At 48.2% G+C, this 16,845-nt stretch overlaps 1 protein-coding gene across 4 annotated transcripts in view; it reads left to right on the top strand.

Moving 5' to 3' along the window:
* The first annotated feature begins 9,543 nt into the window (after positions 1-9,543).
* SEC31B (SEC31 homolog B, COPII coat complex component) overlaps positions 9,544-16,845 on the top strand; it is a 67,365-nt gene continuing 60,063 nt past the window's right edge. For 3 of the 4 annotated variants that reach the window (XM_069980562.1, XM_069980560.1, XM_069980559.1), the window contains exon 1: positions 9,544-9,735. In XM_069980562.1, the coding sequence (XP_069836663.1) occupies positions 9,568-9,735 (168 nt within the window). In that variant the 5' untranslated portion in view covers positions 9,544-9,567. The remainder of the gene's footprint in view (positions 9,736-16,845) is intronic. The other variant, XM_069980561.1, reaches the window with a different exon arrangement.

Here is a 16,845-nt window from a genome sequence, read left to right as displayed (position 1 = left end):
TTGATTCCAGAGTAGATAAGTATTTTATGACCCATGTTTCATGTCATCACTGCACAAAAACTGAGACACAAGAACACATCCCTTGCAAAAAATAGAACGAAAAAACCCTTTCCATCTAAAGGCCCTATTCCACCAACAGATCTGATGAAAGATTATCTGCCAAAGATTTGAAGCCAAACCCAGAAGTGGATTTGAAAAGAGCAGAAATCCAGTCTTTCCTTTATGACCTGTTCTCTGATTATAGTCCGTTCCTGGGTTTGGCTTCAAATCTTTGGCAGATAATCTGTCGTCAGATCTGTTGGTGGAATAGGGCCTTAAGTCTCCATATAATCCTGCACTGGAGAACCAACCCAATAGAAATTGTGGCCTCTTGCATGCTGTTTAGTAAGCAATAGAAAACAATAATTCTTTTAGAGAGCTGTCATTGAATAGCTAATGCTACATTTATTGTACACCCTCCCCCCAACTCAGCTTTGCTACGCTGTCACCGCCAACTCAGCTCTGCTACAACGTCACCGTCAACGCAGCTCTGCTACACCTTCCCCCCAACGCAGCTTTGCTATGCCGTCACCGCCAACTCAGCTCTGCTACACTGTCACCGCCAACTCAGCTCTGCTACACTGTCACCGCCAACTCAGCTCTGCTACACCGTCACCCCCAACTCAGCACTGCTACACTCCCCCCAACTCAGCCCTGCTACACCTTCCCCCAACTCAGCTTTGCTATGCCGTCATCGCCAACTCAGCACTGTTACACCGTCATCCCCAACTCAGCTTTGCTACGCTGTCACCGCCAACGCAGCTCTGCTACACCGTCACCGCCAACGCAGCTCTGCTACACCGTAACTTCCAACTCAGCTTTGCTACACCGACACCGCCATCTCAGCTCTGCTACACTGTCATCATCTTCTTCATTGTCTCAGCTCTGCTACTTCACCATCATCAGGCAGAAGCATTGCATGATGGGAAATGTAGTTTCGTATCTTGGATATAGATCGGCTTTTAGAAAAACTTGTAACTCAGGAACGGCAGCAGCTAGAAAGATGGGAGACGTCTCAAAATATTCATGGGGACTTGGTGAGTAAGGCCAGCTAGGTTTGGGAGCATTTCATTTTTTTAGCTCTTGGGGGGAATACCCCTTTAACCCCTTAGCGACCCATGACGTATCTGATACGTCATGGTGCCGCTCGGGGTGTTCAGAGCGGCGCTGATCCCGGCTGACACGTGCAGCCGGGGAGCGCCTCTATTAGCCGGCGCGGGTCCCGTTGCCGCGTCGGCTAATTAAGCCTCTAAGTGCAGCTGTCAAACCTGACAGCTGCACTTAGAGGCTTCAGACCTCACGTCCCTGGTGTCTAGTGGGACGGATCTCCCGCATCGCGGGGGGGAGATCCGTTCTTCTGCCCGTGCCGGGTCTCAGCGTCGGAATGACGCTGATCCCGGCTCGGCAATAGATTGCTATGGCCTGCAGCAGGCCATAGTAATCTATGACCGATCTAATCGATCTTTGCTGTGTATATACACAGCATTGATCTCTATGAGAGATCAATGCTGTTTATATACAAGTCCCCCAGGGGGGCTTCTAGTTAAAGTAAAAAAAAAAAGTAAAAAAGTGTTTTTATTAATAAAAAATCCCCTCCCCTAATAAAAGTACAAATCACCCCCCTTTTCCCATTTTATAAATATAAATTAATAAATAAATAAACATATTTAGTATCGCCGCGCGCGTAATCGCCCGAACTATTAATTAATCACATTCCTGATCTCGCACGGTAAACGGCGTCAGCGCAAAAAAATTCCAAAGTGCAAAATTGCGCATTTTTGGTCGCATCAAATCCAGAAAAAATTTAATAAAAAACGATCAAAAAGTCGTATATGCGCAATCAAGGTACCGATAGAAAGAACGCATCATGGCGCAAAAACTGACACCTCACACAGCCCCATAGACCAAAGGATAAAAGCGCTATAAGCCTGGGAATGGAGCGATTTTAAGGAACGTATATTTGTTAACAATGGTTTGAATTTTTTACAGGTCATCCGATACAATATAAGTTATACATGTTATATATCATAGTAATCGTAACGACTTGAGGAACATGCATAACAAGTCAGTTTTACCATAGGACGGACGGCGTAAATGCAAAACTCCCCGAAATCAAAACAAATTCGTTTTTTTTTTTCAATTTGACAGCGCAAATGATTTTTTTCCGGTTTCGCAGCATATGTTATGGAAAAATAATACCGGTCATTGCAAAGTACAATTGGTTTCGCAAAAAATAAGCGCTCATATACGTCTCTAGGTGAAAAAATGCAAGCGCTATGGACTTTTAAACTTAAAATGGAATAAGCAAAAGCGCAAAAACGAAAATAGGCTTTGACCTTAAGGGGTTAAGCTCCATTTACTTCAATGGAACTGAGTTTCAAAACCCCACCCAAACTGGAGACAACAGTAGGGGGAAAGTGGCCATGTTTTTGTAGCGTTGGATAAGCCACGGTTGGTGAGTTTAATGTGCAAGACGTTGACTGGCTGCATGGAGCCCTAGGCTTAAGTTAAAGGGGTTATCCAGTGCTACAAAAACATGGCCACTTTCTTTCAGAGACGACTCTTGTCTCCAGTTCAGGCGCGGTTTGCAATTAAGCTCCATTTCACTTCAATGCAACTGAACAGCAAAACCCCGCCCAAGCTGGAGACAAGAGTGGGGCTGTCTCTGGAGGAAAGTGGCCATGTTTTCATAGCACTGGATAACCCCTTTAAGCCCATCAAACACATTTTGGTATGAAATAGAAAGGAGATTGAGAGCCAGACACTCTTGTTCCACATCAGTGTCTTATTTTAACTCGTATTTTATTTAAAAAAAATTTATATCAAAAAGACATAAAACCTTTAACAAAGCATACGCCTAAAGACAATAGTACATCAACAAAGTGAACTCCAGAGTCCAGAAGATAAGTTGCATAATGTCCAACAAACAGACGAATCCACTTTAGTCCATAGCACAGCTTCTTGATTCAAGTAAGGAGGAAGGACCGCCTCATGGATCTTCATTGCGGGGCACTACACTAGTCACTACAGGCATATAGGATATATCGCACTCACAGCACAATCAGACACAACACCAAACTAACACAGAAAAGAAAAAAAAAGACAGAAAAACACAGAGGAGACAGAAGGGCACAGGAAAAAGGAAAGCAGACAAGTGTTTATTTACTGTTCTGATGAAGGGAGAATGTGAAACTCCTGAAACGCATAAACTTTGTGCTTTTACAATAAACATAGCAATTTTTTCTTAATGTGGTGGCACTAATTTCGGATCTTTGGGACAGTGCTGTTTTTGTGAGTACCTTCCTTTTTTCATTTGTTTGCTTTCAAAGTACAGGCCCCAGTTGTGAGAGTATCTTGTTTTTTGGTACCTTCGGCCTTGCAGTCCCTAATCCTTTTCACCATCGCACCTGTACCATTACTGACCTAAAGCTACCCCAGCGGGGTGATATGCACATAGCCCAAGGGGCATAATGGTGAGCCTAATTATTCATTTCTCCTACCTTGGTTCCATCACGGTGAGACAAGAGGCGTCGGCGCCCTTGATTTTTTGTTTAATTATACTTAAAGCATTTCATTAACGGTAAAAACAAATAAAAATCTGTGGTGTGCAATTGCCGAAAGCTCAGCTCAGAAGAGCTGCAAAATCTGGAAAGCCTTCAAAAAGAATCCAGGGAGACCATACCTTCAGGAATTTTTTGAGTCATTGGATGGCTTTGAGTTTTTTATGCCACTCAGACAGGGTAGGTGGTCCAGCTGACTTCTAGTAGTGTCCGTGCAGTGGCCAGCAGATGCCTCAGCATGCCCTTCTTCTGAATTGCCAGGGTCCCCAGTTAGAGTGAGAGCAAGGCCACTTCAGGGGTACGCACAACCTTTTATGTAACTTTGGTAGATTTTGAACACACCCTCTCAAAATTGTTTGCAGGTAGGACACCCCCACCAGACGTGCAGTATCATACACCGCCAGCATCTATCTGACACCTCCGGGTACATTCGGTGTAGGAGTGTAAGACACCGGTACCACTAGGAAAGAAGTTTATAGTTCTTTTCGTTTGAGTGAACATCAATGTCTTATATCTCAGATGTCCTTTTGGACTAATGGTGTAAAATTCCCTCAGACATACTGAAATCTTGTAGAAAGTCCTCACAGAGTGGAAAGGGTTATAGCTACTCCATATTGATGCTTATTGATTTAAAATGGTAGCTGTCCCAATAGTGTTGTCCATATAGCATATACTGTATATGGTATGGATTTCAGCAGTTCTAGACGACTGTCTTATTTATTGCTCAGATGTGTTAGGAACTTATTGCTCATTTACACATCGCTATTTTTTTAAATCATAACTCCCTACGGCATTACATTGCAGTTGTTAGATTCTCTTCCCAGCTTTCTGCTTTGCTGTGAAAGGACTGGAGGCATGTCACAGAGCCATCGTAAATATCAAGGCTGCACATGACATCATTGTTATTTTTATGTTTTACTGCAATGTAACACTCACTGTTGCAGCATACAATAAATCATGTCCTATCAGACTAAAACCCTTCAGACTGCGTGACCAGAGAATGTAACCTAGTGTGCAGTGATCTTATGGGAGACCCCTTCCTTTATGGGTCACATTAATATACCCCCGGGAGAAAATGGTGGGCCATGTCATTGAGTGGATATGAGGAAATGATCTAACGCCTCTTGTTCTGTGGCAAGTTGCATTATCATCCTGTGATTTCATCATCACTGACTGCTCGTATAAGGATTGCTACCTCCCCTAGTCCTCTATGCTATGTTTACACAGAGAGATTTATCTGATAGATTTTTGAAGCCAAAGTCAAGAATGACTTTGAAAAGAGGAGAAATCTCAGTCTTTCCTTTATGTCCTGTTCTCTGCTAATAGTCTGTTCCTGGCTTTGGTAAACACACCATTACCTGACATGCAAGCTCATCATAAATGAGTGGAGAAATCGGATTATTTCTTAATATCTATATCATCATCATCTATATGTTTTATTAGGGCGGAACCAAATGTTCCAGCATTGTCTTGTCCGATGCATTTTATCCAATCTATCACACTCCGTGTTCACTTCTCTTTAGCCCCTCTGGTTTAAGAATTAGCTATTTTCTTTGACATTTATAGACATCTAATCTAGACAGTAATGTCTTAATCGTTTCAGACCAAGTCCACTCCCCCCCTTTCCCCAAAGCAAGCAATGCATTATGGATGTTGAATAGAGATGAAGGAACCTCCAGCATGCTCAGGTCCGTCCAAACTCTTGGCATTTGATTAGTGGTGGCTGAAGAAGTTGGATGTAGCCCAAAGGCTGCTTGGAAAACATGGATACTGCCATAGGCTATAGGCTGTATCCATGTTATCCTGCACTCCCTTGGGCTGCATCCAACTCTTTCAGCCACTGGGGGTTTGTTGGTGCTTAAAGGGGTTATCCAGTGTTACAAAAAAATGGACACTTTCTTTCAGAGACAACATGACTCTTGTCTCCAGTTCAGGTGCGGTTTGCAATTAAGCTCCATTCACTTCAATGGAACTGAGCAGAAAAACCCCACCCAAGCTGGAGACAAGAGTACAGAGTCTCTGGAAGAAAGTAGCCATGTTTTTGTAGCCCTGGATAACCCCTTTAAGGTTCTCTCATCTCTAATGTTGACTAAATAAGACCAAGCTCGCACTGCAGCCATATATTCAGACAAAGTCATAATGGCTATACACAGACAGTGAGAATACAGTGTGGCAGTATATATCTGCTTATATGTCACGGTAAGGCTATAGAATGGCATACATCTGGTGTATAAATCATTAAACTCTCTGCTAAGCATAAAAGATTATCTTGGATGGATCTGCCATAAGTGCAACCTGTTTCCTGCAGACAAGAAGGCCTACTATTCCCTTGACAATCTATGTGTGACTGTGACTAGTTTCTATGGGGCTAGCTTCTCGCTGTCATCAAATTGGAAAACACAAACAAGGGAAGGCTATCCTTTCTGTAGTCACATACAAATGTAACCATCATACATTGCACGCCACATTAGCACAGGAACCTGTTTTACTTCCAAGGGGAGTGCTGCACCTCCTTTTTTCCATGCTAAGGTCCAATTACACACACATTTATCTGACAGATTCTTGAAGCCAAAGCCAGGAATGGATTGAAAAGATAGATAGATAGACCTCAGTCTTTCCTTTATGACCTGTTCCCTCTTTATAGTCTGTTCCTGGCTTTGGCTCTGTCAGATATCTGTCTGTAATATGGCATTTAGTTTACTGCTCCAGAACTTGAGCTCCACTCCCTGGATCCTCTGATCCTCCCAAGTACAAACAATGCAGTAACTACAAAAGATAACTTTCTCCCTGGGTGCTTCTGACTCTTGACAGAGCCTGTATATGCCTATGGAGAACACTGGGGGGGCGTGGCCTGGTCACATGCTCCTCCATGTCAGCCATCTTATGGACAGACTCACCACAGAGTAGGGCAGCACAGCCTGCAGGAGGGGAGTCTGATATTAGCTCTATGAGGTACACAGGGAGCTGCTGGCAGTATATACAGTGAGTACACTTACTGATACTGTATACTGAACTATTTTACTATAAAGTGGCCAACCCCTTTAATGACCAAGAAGTTTAGACTGTCCTGCAAAGCATACTGAACAGCATGCCCTAGGGCAGGGGTACTCAACAACTTTTAGTAAAGGTCCACTTACTGGGGTCTTTTGTCAGGTGAAGGTCCACCATCAGTAGGAAACGTGTTTTATTACTTTTCACAAACGTTGTTGAACTATTTACAAACAGAATTGATGCTCATTAGTGGGAAAACTGGCATTTTCTCTCTCTCACCTGTCCTTTAAAATTAGGTACACAGTGGGTGACTACCTTAATAGTATATAGTTCCCCCTGTAGTATATAGCCCCCCTGTGCTCTCTCCCCTAGTAGTATATAGCCCCCCTGTGCGCTCTCCCCCAGTAGTATATAGCCCCCCTGTGGCTCTTCCCAAGTAGTATATAGCCCCCCTGTGCTATATAGCCCCCTGTGCGCTCTCCCCCTGTAGTATATAGCCCCTGTGCGCTCTCCCCCAGTAGTTTATAGTCCCCCCTGTGCACTCTTCTCCTGTAGTATATACCCCCCCCTGTGCACTCTCCTCCTGTAGTATATAGCCCCCCCTGTGCACTCTCCCCCTGTAGTATGTAGCTCCCCTGTGCTCTCTCCCCCTGTATATAGCTCTCCTGTGCTCTCTCCCTCTATATAGCCCCCATGTGCTCTCTCCCAGTATATAGCTCCCCTGTGCTTTTCTAGTATATAGCCCCCTGTACTCTCCCCCAGTATATAGCCCCCCCTGTGCTCTCTCCCAGTATATAGCCCCTCTGTGCTCTCTCCCCCTGTATATAGCCCCCCTGTGCTCTCTCCCCCAGTATATAGCCCCTCTGTGCTCTCTCCCAGTATATAGCCCCTCTGTGCTCTCTCCCCCTGTATATAGCCCCCTCTGTGCTCTCTCCCCCTGTATATAGCCCCCCCTGTGCTCTCTCCCCGTGTATATAGCCCCACCTGTGCTCTCTCCCCCTGTATATAGCCCCCCTGTGCTCTCTCTGCCTGTATATAGCCCCCCCTGTGCTCTCTCCCCCTGTATATAGCCCCCCTGTGCTCTCTCCACCTGTATATGGCCCCCCCTGTGCTCTCTCCCCCTGTATATAGCCCCCCCGTGCGCTCTCCCCCAGTATACAGGCCCCCTGTGCTCCCTCCCCTGTATATAGCCCCCCTGTGCGCCCCCCCTCATATAGCATAAAAAAAGAAACCACTTATACTCACCTAAGTCCTGCGCGTCCTCTTTTCCTTCTCCTGTGGCCGCACTGCAGCTGTCACTAGAGGCCGCTCTCCCTGCCGGCGCAGGAACGTCACTCGGCGCCGACACCAGAGGGGGATCGCGGCCTCTTGTGACCGCTGCGGCCAGTGAGAGGTGACTGACAGGGAGGGAGCCAATGGCTTCCTCTCTGTCAGTGCCGCTGGCGCTGCCGCTTGGTATCTATGAGCGCTTGTTACGAGCGCTCATAGATACTTACTGTGCAGGGAGCAGCGCCGCAGCCGGAGTCCGGACAGCTGGCCGCCAAGGTCCGCCAGTTCAGGACCCCTGCCCTAGGGGGTCCAGGCAGCTAATATTTAGGGTAGCTTCACACGTACCGTATCACAGCGGATTTTCTTCTGCAGATCCGCAGCAGATTTGACAGTGCGCCTTTAAAGCTGTGTTCATTCATTTAGTCAGAAAATCTGCTGCGATATGGTACGTGTGAAGCTACCCTTAGAGTAAATGCAAGAAGCTGTATTTAGAACAGAACAGGCTGGCTGTAACCCATTGGGACCAGGACTTCTGCTAGTGCATATGAGCTCCAGAGCAGCTTCTCAGGTCCTCATGTGCCACCAACCAGTCATGTTTTGAACATATCTTTAGTATTTCACAGGTGAAATAGTTATAGTCGGTGCATCAGGTATCAGTACAGGCGTTCTTTGTATGGGATATCCTCAAATCCTGACCTGTTGGTGGTCCTTGTGGACTGGTGTTGAGAAACACTGCACCAGGCCTTGAATCCCAGGTGATCATTGTCATGTGAGGGTTACACGTATGACAGCCTGACAGTGTGCCAAGAGAGATGAGCGAACCTGGAGCATGCTCGAGTCGATCCGAACCCGAACTTTCGGCATTTGATTAGCGGTGGCTGCTGAAGTTGGATAAAGCCCTAAGGCTATGTGGAAAACATGGATATAGTCATTGGCTGTATCCATGTTTTCCAGACAACCTTAGAGCTTTATCCAAGTTCAGCAGCCCCCGCTAATCAAATACCGAACGTTCGGGTTCGGATGGACTCGAACCCGAACCCGGTTCGCTCATCTCTACTGGACACCAAGGGGAAAATATTAAATGTATTGGTGTATGATACACAGGGAACTGTAATTATTTCTATTGTTCTACTTCTATGAAGAAAAGAAACAAAAGCAGTAATGCAGATGTAAGCAGGGCCTACCATGTTTCCTCATGTGTCCCTTTGTGTGAGGCAGGTGTATTTTCTCAGCTGACTGTACAAATGTATGAACCCAACAGAACAATAAGGATGTAATACCCAGGCTGGGAGCCAGACTGACACCTGGAGCTGCAAGTGAATGTATTAGGGTATAAACCCACACACCGTATATGCAGCGTATTTACTGCTGCGATACGCAGCAAACTCGCAGCAAACTCGCAGCAGATTAGATCTAAATAACTGAACACAGCATCAAATCTGTACCAACAAATCTGCTGCATATTTGTTGCGTATCTGCTGCGTATACGGTGTGTGGGTTTATACCCTTAAAGTGTATTGATGTCATTTTATCGATCAGCTTCCATGAGAGACCGGCTAGAAGCAGAGATGCCCAGGGAAATGGCGATGAGGCTATGAGAGGAGTTCATGTCTCCTTGTCTGTGACTTCCCAGGTAACAAGCCGCATCTGTCACTTTAAATGACTGGAGCACAGGTTAGACGCTGTTGTTGAGCCTGGGAACCAGCAGATGGCAGCAGCTCCCCCACCTCCTCCCTTGGCCTTGACCGGCCAGACCCGACAGACAGCGGAGACTGGGCAGCGGCCGGGTGCTCCCGGCTACAACGCGTTCTCTTCGGTGCGTCCCGCTCCGGCCGCCGTAAATACCCCAACCAGGAAAACTGGTTCACCGAAACCGGTAAGCCGCAGCACCGGAGGGTGGGGGAGGGGAGTGTGAGAATGACGGGAGTCACCGCCGAGCTACTTCAGAGTTCTCTGATCACAAGTGGCGTAGTTACCGGGCCTGTCACCGGGGGGCAGTACCCGTTGCTCCGCTGTGATCTCACCCTGCTGGCGGCCCGAATGGTTTATGCCAGGGCTGGTGAAGGCATCGCTGCCCCTAACGCCGCTGTGGCCCCGGCATGCTGGGTGTAGGGGGATTGCTGGGTGTTGCTAGGTAAGCCACGGTGTACTGCCATACATGGGCACCGGGTGCCATCTCCTATCACCGTGCTGGGGAGTGGGTGCCATCTCCTATCACAGTGCTGGGGAGTGGGTGCCATCTCCTATCAAGGTGCTGGGGAGCGGGTGCCATCTCCTATCACGGGGCTGGGGAGTGGGTGCCATCTCCTATCACGGTGCTGGGGAGTGGGTGCCATCTCCTATCACGGTGCTGGGGAGTGGGTGCCATCTCCTATCACGGTGCTGGGGAGTGGGTGCCATCTCCTATCACCGCGCTGGGGAGCGGGTGCCATCTCCTATCAAGGTGCTGGGGAGCGGGTGCCATCTCCTATCACAGTGCTGGGGAGCGGGTGCCATCTCCTATCACGGGGCTGGGGAGTGGGTGCCATCTCCTATCACCGCGCTGGGGAGTGGGTGCCATCTCCTATCACCGCGCTGGGGAGTGGGTGCCATCTCCTATCACCGCGCTGGGGAGCGGGTGCCATCTCCTATCACAGTGCTGGGGAGCGGGTGCCATCTCCTATCACGGTGCTGGGGAGTGGGTGCCATCTCCTATCACAGTGCTGGGGAGTGGGTGCCATCTCCTATCACGGTGCTGGGGAGTGGGTGCCATCTCCTATCACGGTGCTGGGGAGCGGGTGCCATCTCCTATCACGGTGCTGGGGAGTGGGTGCCATCTCCTATCACGGTGCTGGGGAGTGGGTGCCATCTCCTATCACAGTGCTGGGGAGTGGGTGCCATCTCCTATCAAGGTGCTGGGGAGCGGGTGCCATCTCCTATCACGGGGCTGGGGAGCGGGTGCCATCTCCTATCACCGCGCTGGGGAGCGGGTGCCATCTCCTATCAAGGTGCTGGGGAGCGGGTGCCATCTCCTATCACAGTGCTGGGGAGCGGGTGCCATCTCCTATCACGGGGCTGGGGAGTGGGTGCCATCTCCTATCACCGCGCTGGGGAGTGGGTGCCATCTCCTATCACCGCGCTGGGGAGTGGGTGCCATCTCCTATCACCGCGCTGGGGAGTGGGTGCCATCTCCTATCACCGCGCTGGGGAGTGGGTGCCATCTCCTATCACCGCGCTGGGGAGCGGGTGCCATCTCCTATCACAGTGCTGGGGAGCGGGTGCCATCTCCTATCACGGTGCTGGGGAGTGGGTGCCATCTCCTATCACGGTGCTGGGGAGCGGGTGCCATCTCCTATCACGGTGCTGGGGAGTGGGTGCCATCTCCTATCACGGTGCTGGGGAGTGGGTGCCATCTCCTATCACGGTGCTGGGGAGTGGGTGCCATCTCCTATCACGGTGCTGGGGAGTGGGTGCCATCTCCTATCACGGTGCTGGGGAGTGGGTGCCATCTCCTATCACGGTGCTGGGGAGGGGGTGCCATCTCCTATCACGGTGCTGGGGAGCGGGTGCCATCTCCTATCACGGTGCTGGGGAGCGGGTGCCATCTCCTATCACGGTGCTGGGGAGCGGGTGCCATCTCCTATCACGGTGCTGGGGAGCGGGTGCCATCTCCTATCACGGTGCTGGGGAGTGGGTGCCATCTCCTATCACTGCGCTGGGGAGTGGGTGCCATCTCCTATCACGGTGCTGGGGAGTGGGTGCCATCTCCTATCACGGTGCTGGGGAGTGGGTGCCATCTCCTATCACGGTGCTGGGGAGTGGGTGCCATCTCCTATCACGGTGCTGGGGAGTGGGTGCCATCTCCTATCACGGTGCTGGGGAGCGGGTGCCATCTCCTATCACGGTGCTGGGGAGCGGGTGCCATCTCCTATCACGGTGCTGGGGAGCGGGTGCCATCTCCTATCACGGTGCTGGGGAGCGGGTGCCATCTCCTATCACGGTGCTGGGGAGCGGGTGCCATCTCCTATCACGGTGCTGGGGAGCGGGTGCCATCTCCTATCACGGTGCTGGGGAGTGGGTGCCATCTCCTATCACTGCGCTGGGGAGTGGGTGCCATCTCCTATCACGGTGCTGGGGAGTGGGTGCCATCTCCTATCACGGTGCTGGGGAGAGGGTGCCATCTCCTATTACGGTGCTGGGGAGCGGGTGCCATCTCCTATCACGGTGCTGGGGAGCGGGTGCCATCTCCTATCACGGTGCTGGGGAGCGGGTGCCATCTCCTATCACGGTGCTGGGGAGCGGGTGCCATCTCCTATCACGGTGCTGGGGAGCGGGTGCCATCTCCTATCACTGCGCTGGGCACCGGGTGCCATCTCCTATCACGGTGCTGGGGAGTGGGTGCCATCTCCTATCACGGGGCTGGGCACCGGGCAACATCTCCTCAGCCCCATCACGGTGCTGGGGAGTGGGTGCCATCTCCTATCACGGTGCTGGGGAGTGGGTGCCATCTCCTATCACGGTGCTGGGGAGCGGGTGCCATCTCCTATCACGGTGCTGGGGAGCGGGTGCCATCTCCTATCACCATGCTGGGGAGTGGGTGCTGCTACAGGCATACCCCCGTCGCCCATGTCACAGCCTATCACATAGTAACATTCCCTTTATCCGGTATCTAGTAATCCAGACAGTCTGGTAATCCAGCAGTATACAGAGCAAGTGCTAAACTGGAGGCTGTTCACACAGCCACTACTAACAGCACAGAGTCTGACCCTGATTCTCCACATCACACACTAGGCTGTTTCTATTAAAGTGTACCTGACGGTATAGCTTTCTAAATGTAAATCAACAGTAGGTGTGTTATAAAGCAAGTTTGCCATTTACATTCATAATTTTTGTTACAGCACTTCCTGAGTTTAGTCTTTCTTTTTTTCTCAAAGAGTCTAAACACAGGAAGTCCCATGTGTCTTGGGTCATCTGAGCGCTCACAGGGTGGGTTTACACGTACCGGATCGCAGGGGATTTCACGTTGTGAGTTGTGCTGCGAAATCCGTTGTGATTCCAGGTACTGTTATTCTGTAGGAGTTTACATATTCGCAATGGATGTTTTATTCCTCTGCGAGTATGTGAAGCGCCATCCCTCTTAACCCATCCCGCCCAGTGAATACTTTACCCGTCTGTGCTTCGGTCTGCTTCTCTGGCTCCCGGACGTCCCGCTCAGCCAATCAGTGGTTGCGGTGGGACAGCACACTAATTGGCTGTCAGGAAGCCGGGAGCCACAGAAGCAGACCAGAGCTTGGGCCAGTATTAAGTATTAAACGGGCTGCGGTGGGTTAAGGGGGACAACACTTTACATACTCGCAGCGGAATTAAAAATCCCCTGCGAGTATGTAAACCCATACAAAATGACTACTGGGAATTGCAGTGGAACTTGCAGAGTGAAATCCGCTGCAATCCGGTATGTGTGAGGAGGTACCCTAAGCATAGATTTGTTTTACAGCATGACAACTAAATAAAAAAATAATAATGTAAATTTGAAGACTCTTTACATGACATTCCCTTTTGATTTAGATTTTGAAAGTTATAACGACAGTGACACTTTAAAGGAGAATTCCAGGGTCAGACATTTTCTTTTCAAAAGAGCCGGGGTGGAGATGGCCAACTCTTCTTGGCCCATCCTGGTCTGAGCAGGGACCTAGCTAGTCAGCGGCTGAGGCTGGACCCCAATACAGCCTCAGACCAGGAACCAGAATGGGGCCTGCAGTGCATGCTGTTATGTTTAGCTGCCTCCCCCCGACTGTTTTGAAAAAAATGTCCGACTCCAGTCTTCTCCTTTAAGGAGAAATGAAAGTGCTCATCAGTCTGCGGGGCTTTGAAGTGTGCGTCACTTTCTGTCGCTCCTCGCCATGTGCTGGGAAAAGATGGATCCAGTCCTGGGAAATTTCTCCCAGTTCCCCAGGACTGGGTCCATCTTTTTAGTCTGCCACATAGTAAGTGAGGGTGTAACTGTATAGAGTAATCTGCTTCACAGCCGCATGGGTGCTTTAGTACAGTGCCTCGAATATTCAAACACTTTTCCCGCTCCCGGCCTGATAATGATACATGATGCTGCGCTGGGAAAGGCTCCACTACAGGGGTTCCCCATCTGTGCCGTCCATGTTTCACAGAACGTGGGGATAAGTTTTAAGTGATCAAAAAGGATATGACTGTATACAGTAGTGTAGTCTGCCTTACAGTAAGTGATTACAGAGGATATGACTGTATACAATTGTGTAGTCTGCCTCATAGTAAGTGATTACAGAGGATATGACTGTATACAGTAGTGTAGTCTGCATCACAATAAGTGATTACAGAGGACATGACTGTATACAGTAGTGTAGTCTGCCTCACAGTAAGTGATTACAGAGGATATGACTGTATACAGTAGTGTAGTCTGCCTCACAGTAAGTGATTACAGAGGATATGACTGTATACAGTAGTGTAGTCTGCCTCACAGTGTCTGGTGCCTGGTGGTTGCAGCATATGAGTAATTGTTTAATGGAAAGTAAAATGCACCAAAATTGCTCAGTTTCCAATCTCTCATTGGTTTAGGGGATGTTAAAAAATATATAGGCCCAGAATTATCAAAGTGTGTATAAGCTGCCCACAGCAACCAATCACAGCTCAGCTTTTATTTTATCACAGCTGTGATTTAAATAATGGGAATAATGACCCAGTTTTAATGTCATAGATTTTTATTGAAAAGTTTTGTTTATACAGTGAAAGGCATCAAAGCAAGATAGCCCCAGGCAGAGGAATGATGTACGCTAAAGATATTAGGTATATAACAATGGTATCCTAATGAAAAACCAGCATATAACAAACATATTACAGAGCTGGGGGGGGCAATGCTAATATGCATTAAAGTGATTTTGGTTTCTGTACTTTTAGGCTATGTTCACACTACGTAAAATAACGGCCGTTGTTTTCACCGTCCGGACTTTTGCAACCAAAACTACGGCCGTAGAATTACGAGCCTACGGGCTAGTCGTGAAACTACGGCCGTTGTTTAATTTTGCTTCCTAGCATGTTTATAAACGGGATGAAACAGGTCATTTACTTTAAATACTGCACCCAGCCCGACAAACCACTCAGAATTTTTTTTACATCAAAATCAAGTTTAATTCAGCAGATATAAGTTTTACGTTCGCGGCAGCATTGAAATCCACGGCCGTTGTTGCAGCATTACCGGCCGGAAATAATTGACATGTTCATTTTTCACGGGGGACGTATAAACAACGCCCGTTATCTGATACGTAGTGTGCATTCAACGGCCGTAGTTACATTGCATTGCAGTCATAATAGGGAACCTCAAAACAATGGCCGTAGTTTTACGGCGAGGACTACGGCCGTTGTTTTACGTAGTGTGAACATAGCCTTAAAGCGTACATTAAAAAAAGACTTGCTGTGTCGGAGACATATGAAAAGTTTCAATCAGCTGTGGCCTGGGTGTTCAGGAGTATGAGCCTGGAGTAGTATGAACCTTCGGTGCCTTTACACAGAGAAATTTATCTGCCAGATATAGTTTTGAGAAGAGGAGAAATCTCGGTCTTTCCTTTATGACCAGTTCTCTGTTTATAGTCTGTTCCTGGCTTTGGCGTAAAAAATCTGCCAGATAAACCTCTCTATGTAAACCACTCGTGTTTACTCCTGACTCTGTGTCATGTGACCTGGATGGACTCCCACTACAAGTTTATGGGACCATCTAAATCTCGAGATTTATCTGACTGATTATTGAAGCCAAAGCCAGGAGCAGACTATAAACAGGGAACAGATCATAAAGGAAAGACCTAGATTTCTCCTCTTCCCAAATCCATTCCTGGCTTTGGCTTAAAAAAAAATCTGTTTGATAAATCTGTCTGTGTAAACGCTCCCTTAGAGTCCGTCCAGAAGTGTCTTCGGAGTTATGTGCCATACATGCAGGAAGAGGCCGCTGGTCCTTTACAGGGTGCTGCAGGGGCAGAAAATTCAGAAGAGAGTACTGTATTTTTCTAGCCCCTAGAGTACCAGAGAACTTCTTTAATGTGCTGTTTCTGTATTGTTTTTACTAATGGAGAAACCCAATGTCCATATGTGTGTTTCCAGTAATGAAGTTATCGGTAATCCATTGCTTTTATCGGACTCTGGCTCTGAGAGCGGACTTACAACTTGAAATAGGTATAGGTACACTGCCACAGCCACTGCCATATATATTTCAGTATAGTCTGCTAAAGGCAGGGCTTGTGTGGGAGACCACCACCATAATACCGCAGGAAACATGCCATGGCTACAAATGTTGGTTCACTATGTGTTATATACCTTAGCAGTGCTATATGATTAATCAGTACTATGGGTGTCTGAAGTAGACAGCACACACAAGGGTTATGGCCTGTCCATAAGATAGGTGATGATAGCAGCCAGCATAAATGGGGGGGGGGGGCATTGTGTATAGACAATGGTTGTCTCCTGGGTGCTGTCCTGTGAAATTGCAGGAATTGCATCATCACCTGTCAGAATGCTCATATTGCGGCTATAAGACCAGGAGAGCAGTGATATCAGATGTGAGCTCATATAATGATCAGCCACATTGATTCCCACTGCCTGTCTCTTCTGTGTTCTGATTCTCTAGTGTGTCCTATCCCCAGTCCTCATGAGCAGTTGGTGGTCCGTAAGTCTGCCACTCATCTATACTCTATAGTGTAAGCTTAGGGGCAGAAGTTCTGTGTCACTGACCTGTTACTTGCTGCACTGAGAATACTGTATAGGATACAGGAATCAAGATGGCAGACTTTGTTTTTTTTTTTTTTTAATGGAGTCTAGCAAGTTGCATGCTGGGGGTGAAGGAGTATAATAAAAAGTTGTGCACATTGCATGAGTTTCTCTTCGCGCTATCCATATTGCAGTGATCACCTGACGCATGGAATGGATGAGAAATGCATAGAAAATTACTTTTTTTTTGTCCCGAAATCCTAAACACAGGAGGGCTTGTACCCCA

This window comes from Dendropsophus ebraccatus, chromosome 8 (genome assembly GCF_027789765.1).
Source record: "Dendropsophus ebraccatus isolate aDenEbr1 chromosome 8, aDenEbr1.pat, whole genome shotgun sequence".
Taxonomy (NCBI): Eukaryota; Metazoa; Chordata; class Amphibia; order Anura; family Hylidae; genus Dendropsophus; species Dendropsophus ebraccatus.
The sequence above is the reverse complement of the archived record's forward strand: the minus strand, read 5'-3'. Positions and strand labels throughout refer to the sequence as shown.